This window comes from Cryptotermes secundus, unplaced genomic scaffold (genome assembly GCF_002891405.2).
Source record: "Cryptotermes secundus unplaced genomic scaffold, Csec_1.0 scaffold537, whole genome shotgun sequence".
NCBI classification, from domain to species: domain Eukaryota; kingdom Metazoa; phylum Arthropoda; class Insecta; order Blattodea; family Kalotermitidae; genus Cryptotermes; species Cryptotermes secundus.
In genome coordinates this window covers 1,136,821-1,146,103 of record NW_019740661.1, presented here as the reverse complement: position 1 = coordinate 1,146,103, position 9,283 = coordinate 1,136,821, and the positions used below count along the sequence as shown (strand labels likewise).

At 37.0% G+C, this 9,283-nt stretch overlaps 1 protein-coding gene across 4 annotated transcripts in view; it reads right to left on the bottom strand.

Moving 5' to 3' along the window:
* LOC111872526 (apoptosis-resistant E3 ubiquitin protein ligase 1) overlaps positions 1-4,483 on the bottom strand; it is a 61,000-nt gene extending 56,517 nt beyond the window's left edge. The window contains exons 1-3 of one of the 4 annotated variants that reach the window (XM_023866533.2): positions 4,442-4,483; positions 4,178-4,280; positions 3,974-4,059 (exon numbers count right to left, since the gene is read on the bottom strand). In XM_023866533.2, coding sequence (XP_023722301.1) covers positions 3,974-4,059; positions 4,178-4,275 — 184 coding nt within the window. In that variant the 5' untranslated portion in view covers positions 4,276-4,280; positions 4,442-4,483. Of the gene's footprint in view, positions 1-3,973 lie in introns of all 4 variants that reach the window. The other 3 variants (XM_023866532.2, XM_023866530.2, XM_023866531.2) reach the window with 3 other exon arrangements.
* Positions 4,484-9,283: the final 4,800 nt, after the last annotated feature.

Here is a 9,283-nt window from a genome sequence, read left to right as displayed (position 1 = left end):
TTATAACGCCCTCCACATATATAAATAGAATACTTCTAAGCCCTCCAAGAAAGAATGGGATGTATATACCTTATAGTAAGACGGAGTACAATAGGAGAATAGCTGTTACACTTGTCTCCCTCCTGCCTCGACTTGGAAAGGCCGGCTTGCCCGGTTATAAATGCTGCATTTCACAAATTTTCGCCTTTGTAACTGCAAGTACAGTCCAGTCAAAAATATGGTTTTTAATACGATCTTCATGTACTTGAACTCTATTCCACATTGAAGCAACAGTCCAGCCTGAAATTTATTTTGTAATACTAAACATTATGGAGCCGAAATTTTACATTACATCAAAGAATTGTTTCTAAAATTACAAAAATATGATCTTATTTCAAAATTGTGCCAAAATATGCTGTAAAACCAATAAAACTCTAAAATATGCATTTATATGCACAATAAAAACGACATAATTTCAATAAGAATGACTGGAAACATGCATAATTAAATTTAAAAATAGGAATAAACCCTAGGAAAAAAATATGACATGTCATAGAAATCCGGGCCCTACTGATCAATACATAACTTGCTCATATTGGAGAAAATGCTCAGATAAACATAAAATTGCAGGCTTATTTGACCAAGAATCCAATAATACTAAATTCAAATAATTTGTTACTCAAACTTTGAAAATTTTGGTGGACAATACCCAGTTCCTGATAATTTGAGATTTTGTTACAACAAGATGGTAGAATAGACTGGTGTAATGAAGTTACCTTAAAAAATCCTTACTAACTTTTTTGGAGGGTTGACGACGCGTTCTCTTCGAAGGTATTGAGTTATTTATTTGAGAATCATTTTCATGGTTTTTGTGATCAATCTGATCACTGCTTGGATTATCATGGACTCCCACTTGATTCAGACAGGTATTCTCCTGAGACATCAGTAAAATCGTAGCATGATTTGCTACATTAGACTCTATGGCCCCATCACCCACTAACTGTTCCATGGTGTTCCTTCCACAACCATTCCCTTCAACAACCTCAATGCCAGATGTCTGCTTATCATCTAAATGAATCTGCATTTCATCCAGGTAACTCCACTTTAAGACAATTGGTTCCGAATCGTTAGCACTAAACAAATCCTTTATCACTGTAGCTACTCTTTTTGCAGTAAGTTCTTTCCCTTGTAATAGGAGCCACAAACATCGTCTTGTGAATAAATCACGCGTAGAGTCTACTGTTACCACTGAAAGATTAGAATATGCCCTTTTTAGTTCATCCCAGTATGGGTATTTATAAGAGGGTAAGTCATCTCTTTCAGAAGTACTGGTGGTCAGACATCTAAAATAGAAAAACAGGATTTAAATGGCAATTTTTGCCCAGGATTTTCATCCCTGAATACTCTCTCAGTTGGAAGCACTGTGGACGGGAATTCTTACATTTTCTCAGCAGGGAATATTTACAAGTATATCTTACCAACAACATGAACAGATAGGAATGGTAGTAACATGTCATTACAGAACAATAGGATGGGAGTAGTAGAAGTTGCAAGACAGCACAGGAAGCGGTATAGTGGAACTGACAGCACATACTGTAATTTAACCCTCAAGGGAGAGGAGAGGCTTTGTTGGAACATCCACTGTTATCATCTGATTTGGCTGCAAGTAACTTCTTTATGTTTCTAAAACTACAAAGCTTCTTGGAAAGCGATCATTTTGAATCACTTGAACATATTCTGAGATATGTGATGATAGCGTTGAAAGGACTTTCAGAAAATTATTTCCAGCAGTGTTTCCAGACATGACACAAACAATAGAATGCATTTATAAAGTCAAACGTGAGTATTCTGAAGCTGAGCACACTTGTTGAATGTGATAATACTCGTTTTCACTGAATCAGCCCAGTTATGAAACTTCCGGTCTGCACAGGTTCTTTCCAGGAAATGTACTGTACAAAAAGAGATCAAAAAGTCACATGTTTTCTTCTGTGGTAAAATATTCCTCTGGGTCAGAAAATAATTAAAAGATGCCACAATGCCAGATTCTTATACACTAAAGAAAGGTGTGTCTTCAATGTGCCAAACCTTTGCTGTCATTTGTCATCAATGATAACGTGTCCTGGATAGGCAATTTGTCAACATTTCCATTTTTCTGTTTTAGGAAAGACTTATCAACTGATCATGCTGCTTTTTCACTTACCACTGGCATACACAGCCTGGAATGATAAACGTCTAACTGTTGGGATTTTCTGTGACCTTGCCAAAGCGTTTGATTGTGTTAATCATGAGATATTGATATCCACATTAGAGTATTATGGTGTTCAGAACTGTAATTTAAATTGATTTAAATCCTATCTATCAGATAGAGAACAGAGAGTGCATCTCAGAATTGATGATGACCATCATTATTTCTCCAAATGGAAAAGAGTTAAGCAAGGAGTTCCTCAGGGGTCGGTCTCAGGACCACTTCGGTTTATTATTTATATTAACAACTTGTCATTATGCATCAATAATATTGCCAATGTTTTTCTCTTTGTGGATGACACCAGTATTTTGGTCACCGGAAAAAAATCATTGTGCACTGTTTAGGCATGGTATCCGCAACTTTGTGCTTAACACAAAGTTGCGGATACCTTGCCTCTCATCGTAAACTGGTTTATAGCAAACAAGCTGGTCTTAAATATTAACAAAACTAATGTTATTAATTTTGCTCCTAAACAGTCTCTTTGCTGGCAGTATCCTTTGGAAATGTGGTAATGAATGAAGTCCCTATAATAAAATTTTTGGGTATACAAATTGATAATAAATTGATTTGGAAGAGTCATGTTGAACACATCCATCCTAAACTCAGTTCTGCTATTTTTGAAATTAGGAGTTTATCTTATTTTATGAATTTAAAAACCCTGTGAATTGTGTATTATTTTTCTTACTTTCATTCTATCATTAAGTATGCAATAGTCCTCTCGGGCAATTTGACTAATAATTCCAGAGTTTTTAAATTACAAAAGAAAGTAATAAGGATCACATTGGGAGTGGGACCCAGAGAGTCATGTAGAAGTCTTTTTAAGAAATTAGATATTTTACCATTGTCATGCAAATATATTTTTTCTTTGATGTTGTTTGTAATAGATAATCAAAATAATTTCTGTTCAGGTTCGGAGATTCATGGCCTGAACACTAGAAGAAAAAATCAAATTTATATTCCAACTTCAAATCTTTCTGCTTTCCAAAATGGCACTATGTTTACTGGTATTAGGATATTTAATAGATAACCAAAGACCATTCAAAGTCTTAGAAAGGATAGAATCAGTTCTAAAAATAATTTATTTTCATATCTCATGAATAACTCATTTTATACAGTTGATGAATTTTTGGAGCATACAGTAAATAATTAGTTACAGTTTCTGTTTATGTTATGCTTGTGACCAGTTTCATGTCCATTGTATTTTTGACTTATGAAATATATGTATGTATGTATGTATGTATGTGTGTATCATTTCCATCATTTCAATACTATAAAATACAGATGGCGCTTTATTATCTCTCAACACTTACACAATTGTGCTGTCTTTGACGCATGATTCTTTTCTTAGTATTTGGAGGCCCTAAACTGCACCTTATTTAACTTATATGCAAATCCAGCACTTCCATAAATCATTTACTCTCCACTGCCAAAAGATTAGTTGTGGTAAATGGTGTCTTCCAAAATGGATCTTCTATAAGCAAACTACAGGTCAAACCTTGGTGTTCTAAAGGGCTCAGACGATGGTGCATAACACTCAAAATTAGTGGGTTGTCGGACTTTTCCCATCGTTCGGTATTTTAAAAATTAGAAAAAAAAACATAACATTACGGAAACTGTATGTTTCCGTATTCAGGTAAGAGGGGAGACACCTACTCTGGTGGGTCCTTACAAAGAGCTAACCTCAATCACTGGCCTAGTGACTGAGGTTAATAATTATGAGGTTGAAACTTGTTGCAGCATTCTCGTTACCTCGTTCTCTGAAGTAGGTCTGGTACTGCTGTAGGTCATTCTCCTGAAGCCAGACATCGGCTTCTGTTTTGTCTCCACGCCCCGGGCTAATTTCAGCGAAAACGAAGAAAAGGAGCTTCGTAAGAGACAGTGAACAAGCAAGCCCAAGAAATAATCCAAGCAGGAGCACTGACCGGTAACTTGATGCCATTCTGTCACCATTACCTAGACACGCTATTCAACGCAACAAAACATTTCTTGCTAAAAACGGTACTATTCATGCAGGAAGTCTGATTTGGATCTCCGACTATCCATAGTCCCATACGTCCTATATTAAACACACAAAATTCAAAATTATGGTAAGGAGACATGATTGATTATTATTTAATACGGCACTTCTGTTCTTAATGGTACTAGTTCGCATCATAAAACTTGAGGATCCATTTTAAATACACTCAAAACACAGTTTCAAAAATATTCCCTACCAACCTCCAATCTAACATCAGCCATTACCGCCATTACTAATCTGACGGTCCGTGAAACTCCCATGTTATTGGTTGGAAACATGGACGCCATGACACCGCGATGCAATGCTGCTGCCATCTCCACGCAGTTTACTTGAACTAAACTTAAAATGGCCTCCAGGGCCGAGAGCACAATCGGTAAGAAGGAGTGCACCCTCCTTGCCCCCTTACAGTGCTTTTTTCGCTACTAGTAATAAATACTTTTACAATCAGATCTCTTGTACTGCAGCCTCTCTTTCCTTCTGGCTTTCCCACCAATATCCTATATGCATTTCTAGCCTCTCCCATTCGTGCTGCATGCCCTGCCAACCTCATCCTTGACTAGTGATATTGAACACTGTTCAAAAATAGAAATAGGTTGGTGGGGAAATAAATACTTTTACAACCAGATCTCTTGTACGCAGAGATCTGGCTGCTTCAGTCATCAACCGGTTTCTTCGCTTACACCATCAAGGAATGTAAATTCGTATGAGACATCTCACAATAGTGTCTACTATTCGTTGGTGGTGAAGCGAACAGCCAGAACACCTAATCCACTTGAAGTCAATGCTGCTCCACTGAATTCAAGTGGGCAGCCTCTGTCATTATAGACTTCATCAGAGTTACAGCAGTACCAACAGTCTCCACAAGCTTCTCAGAAGGATAAGTGAGAGACTGTTCTGTATCACTTCACTCCTTGAAATAAATAAAGACATTGGCTGTTAGAAGCACTTCAGATGTCAGGGATGTCTTGCATGCATCACAGTTGACACAATGAAGCATTTGTCTGGCAATGGAACCACTGTCATAAGCTACTGAGAACACTTCCATGTCACCAGCAGGTACTGTAGGACTCATGTCCATCTGTATTTGCTGAGCAACATGGAAACTCTCAGGCACACCAGCAGGGGTTTCCTTGTCATGACTTGTGGAAGGATTTCATGAAGCAGCTTCAGGTGCCCTGAAAAGCGATTGTAGATTATCCAGAAGAGTAGCACCATCATCCTCACAACTAGTTTCCCCCAGTCCTCTAAATGCAAGGCCATTGATGATGCTAGTCTTCAGGGCATCTGCAAGCTGTCCCACAGTTGGGTTATTGTTCGAACCACAGTTCGAACGACTAGCTCCAAATGTGTTCTCCAGGGAGTCCTGATTCAGGACACATTTAATAGATTAAAGTACAATACCTGAATTTTGAAATGTTTAATATTATTTGTTTTTTTACATAATGTAAAAATTAAAAAGTAACCATTGTTAAAAGTTGAGCTGCCTTGTCAAATTCATTCATTCATATTTACAACAAAATTTTAAAATTTCATACCCAGAATATTGGGTGAGTTAACATACATATACATAGTATATTCTAACTCTCAGTATATTGATAAAACTCATTCATGAAGTAAATGGAATGGTGACACAGAAAACTTTTTAAAGTGGTTTTAAAACCCTTCTCATCATTCATCAATCTTTTCATTGAATGAGGTAAATGATTAAAACTCTTATACCTGTGATACAGACACCTTTGTCAAATTTGGCCACCTTCACCACAGGTAGGCGCAAGTTTTTACATAACCTAGTTTTATGGTCATGTAATTCACTATTGTTTTCAAATAAGTTTTATTATTAACCACAAATAAAAATAGTCCATATATATATTTGGAATACTTCATTATTTTCATCCTCTTAAAAACCTCCCTACAGGAGTCTCTTCGCCTCATATTCATTATGACACTGAAAATTCTCTTTTGCATTAAGAATACCTTTTGCGCTAAGTTAGCACTGCCCCAGAAGATTATTCCGGAGCTAATAATGGAATGAAAACAGTCAAAACAGATTAACGTTAGCATTTCTGTTGTTACTGTACGTTTTATATGTATAATTTCATAACATGCCAGAGATAATTTGTTTGTAGTATAATAAATGTGCTGGCTCCAAGACAAAGTGTCATCAATAATCAAACCCAGAAATTTAGTCTCAGTAGCTGTAACTATACTTTTTTGATCATATATGATCACCATTGGACTTTTACAGCTATTCCTAGATCGAAATTCCAAATATTGGGTTTTTTTGAAAATTTAAAGTAAGTTAGCATTAAACCAGGTATTTACCTTATCAAAAGTTCTGTTAAAAGTTCAATTTATTGGGATCTGTAATTATAACGCTCATGTCATCAGCATACAATACCATGTTATACTCTTTATTTATTATTTTGGGTAGATCATTTATGTATAGTAAAAAAACGCTGTTACATATTATTAGGTTACTGATTATACTGTGGCATGTGGACCTGTTGCTAGGCAACGACTGCAAAATAAGCGACTATACAACATCCATTGCTAGGTAACAATTCAACCAAAAGAGACACAAACACAACAATTCCTCAGCAACAGAAGAGCAGTGTCTTCTGCGTGGTCCATGCTGTGATGTTATAAGCAGGACAAGTAAGGAGTTAGTGAAGAGAGTTGGTTGGTAAGTTAGATTACTGCTGCATTTGAATCGTTCTGAATTGTTAACTGTGAGATGCTGAGGCCAGGGACAGTTCGGGAACCCAAACAAAGAGGAACATCCACTACTGCAAGCTGCTACCAAGCAACTTTCAGTGAAGATGTAGTGAGAAGACTTAGTGTGCATGTAGTGAATTGGAAAATGTAAACTAGTAAAACTGTTGTTGTTACGAGTTGTAAGAGTACAATAAACCTGATTACCAATCCAAAACCCATTTGTAGTCACTAAAATCTTGACAATATTGTGGCATATAGACCCACTGCTAAGTGGTGACTCTGTAAACAGTGGCCATTGCTAAATAATGCCCACAACATACACGCAAGTAACAATAGAACAATGGGGTTATGCAACCCATTTCTAAGCAACAGCTTGGTAAGCATGTTCCTGTGGGAATAAACGCGCACAAGAGAAGAATGGTGTTTTCTGTTGGGTCCATCCCAAAGATATATAGCAGGGAACTCAGACCAGCTGAGTGAAGTGAAGTGGTTGGATAGCTGAGTTGTCAGTTGAAAGCCTGTGACAAGAAGACTAGGAGGTTGATGTGAAATAGCCACCAGCCTGGGGCCCAGTTAGTTGAGGGTTGGCAGTTAAGTTGAGCTCTGCAAGGAAGGCTGAGAAGAGAGGGCACTATAGTTCAGTTGACAGTTCACATGAGTTCACTTGTGGGTTAGCTGCCAGACAGTAACAATGTGAGTGCAGGAAGGTGAAGAATCTCCACTCTAAGAAGCAGTTCTTAGGGAACAAATGCTGAAGACACAGCAGGCTGGAAAAAGGCATAGCAGGTGCTGTGGTGATTTGTAAAGTATGGAGATTACTGACAGCACTGTAATTATTTGAGGTTCCAAGTGGTGTGTACAAGAGGTCAATAAATCAAGTCATCAATCCATACCAGGTCCATAGTCACACCCCTAAAACGTAACAATATTTATCAGGATAAGGTGTCATTAAAATATCTAGCTACTGAGAAGAGAAAAGCATTTAGAATACACTTCCAAAATAATACAAAACAAATTATTTATTGGGAGAAAGATGAAAGTATGTTATTCATTTATTTAATTAATATAGTTAAAAGTCATTTTGAGAAGTGTTCTTTAAAATTGGTGACAGTAACATATGAGTTTGATATTACATGGTGCTCTTTATGCATTGAATTCAAAACTTTCTTAAGATGTTACATTCATCCCTAACATCTAGACTGAAAGCATATTTTTAACAATACTGAAGTTTGAGTTTAAGTCATTTATCATTAAATTTCATGTTGCATTGGTTGACTGGAATACAAGAGCATAAAACTAACTTCATGGAACTCAGTCTTTCTTGAGGAGCTGCCAGTTGTGCAGCTACTTAAGAATTTCCCAACATTTTATGGAATTTGAAGGTTCATTACCATGTTCATGACAGCCCACCACTGGTCCCTATCTTGAGCCATATACAGCCAATCCATACTTACCATCCTATCTCTCTATGATCCAGTTTAATATTATTCACCAACCTACATCTTGGTCTTCCTAGTGGTCACTTTCCTTTGGCTTTCCCAATAATATCCTATATGCATTCCTCTTCACTCTAATTCGTGTTGCATGACCTGTACATCCCATCTGTCTTATCATGATTATTGTAATTATACTTGGCGAAGAGCAACCTCTTCTCACCTCATCCTCTTCAGTCCAAGTATTCTCCTCCGTACCCTGTTCTCAAACACCCTTAGTCTATGTTCCTCCCTTAATGCCAGAGACCAAGTTTCACACCCATTGAGAACCAGACAGCAGACAAAGGGTTCTACACTGAATGGTAGCAAGCATTGCCTGAATTCAGTCTCCTCTTAATTTCCTCCTGAATCAAATCTTGATCTGTTACTGTCATTCTCAAATATTTTAACTGTGCCACATTTTCAAAACATCTGTTAGTCACCTTTCTGTCATGACTTTGCTCTACATTCTCTGAAGAGACAGCAACATATACTTAGTTTTCTCTGTGTTTACTTCTACACCAACCTTCTTACTAACATTAGTTAAAGTTTGTTCTTTTACAAACGTTTTCTTTATGGTATCTATGTTATCTCCCAATAAATCTGCATCATCAGCATACACCACCCCATTTTGGATAGGAAACTTATCATACAAATGTTTACCTATAAAGTAAAAAAGTAAAGCTATCCCTGTAACAGGCCATGAAAGTCCATAGGCCTGTGAGACGTTGAGGGTCCCACACTATCTAGACCAGGGGTCTCCAAATTTTGAAATGCGGGCCACATTAGGTATTTCAGCACTTTAAATGGGACGGATAAAATGAGAAATTAACAACTCTACGTGGGAATAAATTA